The sequence below is a fragment of the Colletotrichum jinshuiense genome, chromosome 4 (genome assembly GCF_051148585.1).
Source record: "Colletotrichum jinshuiense chromosome 4, complete sequence".
Classification (NCBI taxonomy): Eukaryota; Fungi; Ascomycota; class Sordariomycetes; order Glomerellales; family Glomerellaceae; genus Colletotrichum; species Colletotrichum jinshuiense.
Window position 1 is genome coordinate 5,653,688 of NC_139311.1, and position 7,528 is coordinate 5,661,215.

Below are 7,528 nucleotides of genomic sequence, written 5' to 3' on the forward strand. Positions count from 1 at the left end.
GTTGGTATTATGTTTCTTTAATAAGTTGAATAGTCTGGAGGAAACCAGTGCTTAGCCGTCGACTCAGGGTCAGGTCGGGGTCAGGTTGGAGTGGGCAGGCGGGGGTGGTGGTTGCCCCGGGGGCAAGGACAGAAGAGTGAAAAGAGCAGCAGGTGGTGGCCCCCAGGGGTGAAAGTTTATATTAGTAAAATTAGCAGTAGGCAGAAGCCCGTAGAAGTAAAGATAGAAGAGTAAAAAGAGCAGTAGGTAGTAGCCCCTAGAGGCAACAGTCAGTTTAAGTAAAAAAAGCAGTAGGTAGTAGCCTTTAGGGGTAACAGTTAGTTTAAGTGAAAAGAGTAGTAGGTAGTAGAGCGGTTGTAGTGTATTAATCCAGTAGGGTTTAGGTTAAAAATTTATATACAGTTGGCATATAGTGTATATATAAATACGGGATAGACAGGGCTATATAGTAAAGATGCAGTGCGTCTCTTCGATGCTGGCTTCAAAGCCGAGGACATTGTTTTCGTGGACACGGCTGGCGGATTTGACGGAACGTGGCATTGGAATTGATATCCCGGACTCATGTGGGGCGTGGAGGCATACGTTCATATGCTGCTGCTTGAGGAGACTGGCCATGTGCCGAAGCACAAGTACTCCTATGGCGCCGAGATTCGCGACCAGTTTGAGATAATTGCCACTCACTACAACATTCGTGACCAGTTCTGTACTCAGGTTACTCATCAACAGTGGGACGAGGAGAAACGCTGCTGGGCCATTAAGATGACCCAAGATCGGGGTTCCAGCTCTCTGATCACTTCACCATTGAGACGAAATACTTATCCGTGCTGCTGGTGGACGCAATGCGCCCCATGTTCCCAAACTACCTAGCGTCAAGAACCTCATCAGCGCAAAGAAGATCTTCCGCTCTGCCCGATGGAATCGGCAGTATAATGGTGGCAATCAAGCTATACCAGACATGGTCCAACCTCAGGGTAAACAGTCAGCACCATTGGCACCGGTGCCACCGCCGGTATAGGGAGTTGGTGAACTTGCCTCGTTATTGTACGCTGAGGCCGACTACCCTTGTCAACGAACGGATTCTCGGGGTATTTCGTTGTGCCGTTGTGGGAACGTGCTCTCGGAATACTTTTTGCGAATTGCATTGGCAGTCTTGCTTATTGTACTATGTAGGCGAGACCTACCCTTTTTGTGATCATGTCCTACTGTGGACTAGCGTTCGACCCCACTTTGACGAAACTCCGCATCAAACACGTGCAGCGGCTCGGATTCACTCGGACATTGATTGATCTGTCGGACACGAATCCCATTCCGCTGTGATGAAGATGAGCCCGCGATGGAATGATATCGAGGCGATATCTACGGTTATCGATAACCGCCGTTCTGGCTTCCCGATATTCCGAATTTTCGGCATTCCGTGAACCCGTGTACCTGGAGCTATGTTTTGGTTGAAAGATGTAAGTGGGGGCTAAATGGGGGACTTGTTCTTGTTGAATACTACGCAGTGGGATTGATGGAATACTTGTGTGCATTCTCGAGATCCTGTCTTTTTGACCGGATATGTGAAACAAGGGCCCCTATACCCAACCCCTATTGCCTATCTAACAACAGTCTGCAGCATGTCAAAGCTCGAGAAACAAAACTGCCAATGAGCGCGGCTCTTACTCCTTGCACCTCGATGAGTTGTCTGATTGTGATACTGATAACTAATTATCAGTAGACAATGGGTTTTCTATGAAGTCTGTGTCACTTTAGGCTTTACAAGGCCATCATTCAATCGTGTTGCTGCTAACACTGGTATCCTGCTAGCATTCCGCCTACAATGACGGCTAGGGATGTTGGCGGAATACAAAGGTATTGTTAGGAAACTTCCAGAAACATTACCACCGTGTAAAATCACTTAAACTATTTCACAACAAGAAATCCCATTGTCTTAAAGCTATCTGTCCTTTTACATACATCCATGCGTTTTATAGATACGACTTGCTAACAGAACCGATTGAGATTACCATTTGTGGTTTGGATCGTTCCTCCAAATATAGGCCTCGATGTGTTTCTGATCTACTTCACCCAGTGGTTGACCAAGAGCTGCTCTATCCGCAGCTATCTTTCGATAAGAAGGCCTTTCGACTAAAGCAGAGTTCCACTTTGCGTAATGGGAGAATTCCTCAGACGGGTTGTATCCTGGGAGTAATTGAAAAACCATCTCGTTGGTAACCACAAAAACAAGGTCAGCAAAAGTGACCTTTTCGCCAGTGAGATATGTTTTGCCTGTCTTCTTGAGATGCTCATTAAGCATCTGAATGGTACGCTTGATCGTCCATTCATAGCGGTCAAGGGCAGACTGGACATGCTCTGGGTGCTTGTACATGAACCACGCATGTTGGCTATAGTACATATGTTGTTCGGTCGCCTGAAATTGCATCCAGGCCAGTTCTAAGTACTTGGCCGGACCTGAGAGAGAGTGCAGCGTTCCAGCTGTATCGTAAGTATCGAGAATGTAAAGGATAATAGCGCCTGCCTGCTCTTCTAATTAGACCTATTCGAAATTATATCTACATATCACGTATATAACCTACCTCGAAAAGCCTAATACCTGTATTGGGATCTTCAATAGCAGGAGCTTTAGCGTTTGGATTGAGAGACTTAAACGGCTCTAAATTCATTTCGGAGCTTTCGAGATACTTGCTCTTGTAAGGAACGTTTAGTTCCTCCAGTATGATGGCGACTCTCCATGGAACAGGGCCTCTGATATGAGAATAAAGAACAATAGGTTGAATAGCAGACATTTTGAGAACGTTGGAAAATAAATATTATTCTGAATGGTGACTGGCAGGGCGGAGATGATGCAGAATAAAAAGTGAATTAGAGGTTGTAGTTATCTTATACTATTAGCACTTGATTTCCTCCCCAGATGGTGCGGGGAAGGTTGTCTGTAGATGTAGATAGCTCCTCTCGTACAGCCATTTTCGGACGTCTTAACGCAATCGGGCACGCGAAGACTTCCGACACCGACGGCTTTGGGTAAGATTACGTGTAAATGTATTATTTAGGTAATTATTTCTAAGCAACAAAATGGGGCACAGTTTTAAGAACTTTTAGGGAACCCTCGTTAACCAGGGCTAACAGCTCTAATAACACTTGCTGCAAATGGCTCCATACGTTTCATCAAACAACGTTATATCCCATCGGGTGCGGATGGACAGCGATTTTGCCAAGGGTGGGGTAGAACCAATTAGATTTCATGTCTGAGAATATGTAGAAGTATTTGCCTAATTAAATACTTCTATATCGGCTTTTTTGGAGTAAAAATGGATATTTTAGGTCTTGGCAAAAACGCTGTCCATCCGTACTCGATGGGATACTCTTTCGCCGCTGACTAATCGGTATCATGCGTAGCTTAATAGCCTCCATTGGGATTAGCGTCGGATGTACTATAGAGCCCGAGGGCGCAATCTTGGAAATAATATACCGAGCGCGTCTGACAGCGGTGTAAATAATTTATGACCAAGCATGACGAGGCTGATAGACTGCTTGCAGTTGCCTCTGTGAACACTTGTCATTCTTGACACCTAGCGTGGCACATGTGGTTTAATCTCTCCGTGAGAGTTAAAGGGGTCAGCTCATGACATATCGAAGACTGATACTTAAGACAAAGCAGTTCCCTGTTCAAGGTGGTAAAAATAACACAACACTTCTGAGGAAGACCACTCAATGCAACTGACGCGTTGGTATAAAATCAACTCTCTTGATAATTTCTCGGCGACATATCTTTTGTCCACATCATGGAGGAACCATCCAAGTCGACTACTGATGTTGTCATCATTGGTGCTGGGCCGTCAGGGCGAGTCTACTTCTCACAAGAAATCCTTTTCCCTACTGGCTTGTTTTCTGACCTTTTTATTTATTTTAGTCTTATGGCCGGCTTGTGGATGGCACGGTGTGGTGTGAAAGCACGCATTATCGATATCCGCGCCACAAAGGTGTTCCGAGGCCATGCCGATGGAATGCAAACGGGAACACTGGACATCTTTGACTCGTTTGACATTTTAGATGAACTCTATAAGAAAGCTGCTCCAGCCGTAGAGTCGACATTTTGGGTATGTAAAGATGCCCTCAGTGAGATACTTATCTAATTCTGATTATATGTGTATAGGTGGGTGACAGGGACGGGTCCGTTAAGCGAGTCGCTCGATTCCCAAAATGGCATCCTGGACTCGGTCAGTATCGTTTGGTTCACACTAGCCAAGGTTTGATCTACAAGCGACTTACCGAATACAGTATGATCTCTAACTCAATGTAGGCAACACCGAGCGTGCTTTGCTTGACGGCATGAAAGCCTTCAACAAGCTCGAAGTTGAACGGGGAGTAGCGGCGGTAGCTATTGATATTGACGATTCAATAGTCCAAGATCCTCAAGCCCATGCTATCAAGTTGACGGTGAAACATCTCACGGACGAAGAATTGGCTGCCTCTTCTAATGAGGAGACTATACCGCAGCCCGGTGATTTCAACTATAATCCAGCAGATGAGCCATACATGAAGCGGACGCATACTGGGAAGGAAGGGACTACTGAAGTTATCAACGCCAAGTTCGTGATTGGAACTGATGGAAGCCGAAGCTGGACTCGCAATGCCTTGGGCTTCGACTTTGTTGGTGACGAGGATGACCAAGCTGATGAGTCGATTGGAGGGATTTTGGACTGCGTTGCGACTTCAAATTTTCGTAATGCGACCCTTTTCTCGCCCTATATACCTTGGATCTAAGCTGACAAGTTTTATAAGCTGATATCCATGTTCAGTCATACATCATTAAGGACGGGCGTGGAGCGGGATTCGTACCAAGGGAGGATGGGTTGCTACGCCTGGCAGCCCCCGTGGCTAATAGATCGGAAGCAACCCCAGAAGCCATCATCAAGTCAATCAAGGAAATCATTTCCCCTTATGAGCTGCACGTCACTCGCGTCGATTGGGTTGGGGTATTTGGTACCCGGCGCCGGGTGTCTAGCTCTCCTTCAAAGTACTCTCGTGTATTCCTCGCCGGCGACGCGCTGCACGTCCACTCACCTAGAGCGGGGATTGGCATGAACTTCAGCATGCAAGACGGTAAATACTACACGAAGACTACTATACTTTTAGCTAACAGTCTTAGCCTATAACCTCGGCTGGAAAATTGCCCATGTTGTCCAGGGGATTTCTCCACTTTCTATCCTCAAGACGTACGATGAAGAGCGGGGGTTAACAACTGATCAGCTCATCGCCTTCGACAAAGCTCTGTCAGCAGAGATGCAGATAACAGGCAATTTCTCGCTCAAAGGAGCCCGTGAAGAACTTCAGGCCAACCTCTCCTTTTCAAGTACTACGGCAATTGAGTATGAAACTGGATTACTCGTTGCGAACGAAGGTGGGACAATTGTTTCCAAGCAACACCTGGCGCCCGGCATTCGTGTGGGCAGGCGCCTGACTGCGCAGCCCGTGGAAAATCACGCGAGCGGAAACCAGGTTGATTTTGCAAAGTGTTTTCCCAGCGACGGCCGATATCGGATCGTTATCTTCGCGGGTAACATATCGAAGCCAGAGCAGCTACGCCGTGTGAAGCAGCTTAGCCAGGTGCTCGAGCTCCCAGAAGCTTTCCTCCGACATCTCGACAGGCGTGCTATCACGCTTCAAGAGGTATTTCAAATCCTTGTCGTGCACACCGCGAGCAGAGATGATGTCGAAATTACCGATTTACCCCAGTCACTCTTCAAGAACCGCGATCCATCAAACTTTGTGTTTGTAGACAACAATGAAACGAAGACCTGGGTTGTAAGTGAAGCGTATACCAAGTATGGTATCGATCGAGACAGAGGATGCCTTGTACTTGTTAGGCCTGATAGGCATGTTATGTATATCGGCGAGTTAGAAGATGTCACAGAGATGATAAAGCTGATAGCCTCAGTTTTGATTTGACGAGGAACATTATATATAGTAGAGTGCAGTTTGTTTAAGGAGTTAATTAAACTTCCTATTGGAATGGGGCGGGGTTCAACCCACGCCGCCCATGCAGACATATAGACAGCAGGGCCACTTTATCTCTAATTGCATTACCATCCTGTCTTTTCCTTAGTCATCAGAAGGTATTTAGGCCTAATTAGAGCAGATTAAGCCTAATTAGACATCAGTAGACACTATTATATTAATACTCCCTTCTTTATATAATCTAGAGATCTTCTATAAATTCACTTGCATATATATACAACTGTAGTGGAGGTGACTACTAAGCAACAAGGCAAACTCTTAACCCTCTCTATATAGTCTAGAAAGCGTAATTGTCTGTTTAGAATAGGCCTGATAAGACCCATCTCTAACAGATAATTGACGCTTCTGTTGCTCTACAGACAGGAAGTCACTCTATAGTAGGTGGAATCTAGGGTGTATAGTAGTTGCTAGGTGCGTTGTAGTGTTTTGCGCCCCATTCATCCCTACTATTCCACTTCACTAAAGACAAGTCGGTATGTAGAAAGGCTGATCTTTAAAAGGTGGGAGAGTGTTAAATTGTAAGCATAGAGTTATTTAGCTGAAGAGTTGTAAGCGTTTTATCCCGTTCTTAGTCTTAATGACAAATGCACTACAGCACCAAACTCTAGCTAAATTACAAATATTGTATTGCGAGTGGTGCAGCACGCTTGAGCAAGCGTTTTATATTAAGACCAGCACTAAAACTTCTACTATAGACGTGGTGGTTTAATAAGGGTGATAGGGAATAGGAATTATAGCAAGTTAAGCTGAATGGTTAATTAGTAGGGATGTTGGATTCAATATACACATAAAGGGGTACTTATATATACGGTATATACAGCCGTAGTTCTTAACCCACTATTCTATAGCGGCTGGGTATAAGAATAGCGATAGATTAAGAATTTACAAAATACAAACAAGATTATCCCATCACTTGCACTGTAAAGTCTTCAACAGTTCTAACGTGACAACCCTAAATCGCCACCACTATCACGTAAAATTATCATTACATAAAGTCTTCACATGTGTTTCGCCTGCAAACGTCTAGGCATCGTTGAGGAGCACCCGCAAACTCCAGAGGGACATGACAATGAGGAGGAAGAAGAACAGCAAGAAAGCCAGGCACCTAGGCTTCCCCGTTTGCAACTAGCCAGCAGAGCCCCGAAACAAGTGACGATCATCCGATCTGCGCCCAGCCACGACGGCGCGCCTACATTCGCAGCATACTCTGTCCTGGAAAGCACTCAGCACCTTGACGTCACCGCTGAACGGCCCCCTTTCGGCCTGGTCATCTACGACACCACCCCCAGCGCGGACTCATCACGCGCCAAGAGAATGGCGCGCGTCATCTTCAATCACACTATAAGTGAGCGCAGGAGAGTTAGGGTTAGGGTTAGGGTTAGGGTTAGGGTTAGGGTTAGGGTTAGGGTTAGGGTTAGGGTTAGGGTTAGGGTTAGGGTTAGGGTTAGGGTTAGGGTTAGGGTTAGGGTTAGGGTTAGGGTTGGGTTAGGGTTAGGGTTAGGGTTAGGGT

General features: G+C 45.9%; 1 protein-coding gene across 1 annotated transcript; it reads left to right on the plus strand.

Annotated features, from left to right (window-relative positions):
- Positions 1-3,782: 3,782 nt before the first annotated feature.
- On the plus strand, positions 3,783-5,873 carry EsH8_IV_001446 (FAD binding domain-containing protein; the record flags this gene model as incomplete). Its single annotated transcript, XM_083266336.1, has 6 exons — positions 3,783-4,097; positions 4,154-4,217; positions 4,301-4,723; positions 4,783-5,103; positions 5,150-5,805; positions 5,868-5,873. The coding sequence occupies 6 exons, from the start codon at positions 3,783-3,785 to the stop codon at positions 5,871-5,873; spliced, it is 1,785 nt and encodes a 594-aa protein (XP_083125231.1).
- Between the last annotated feature and the right edge of the window lie 1,655 nt (positions 5,874-7,528).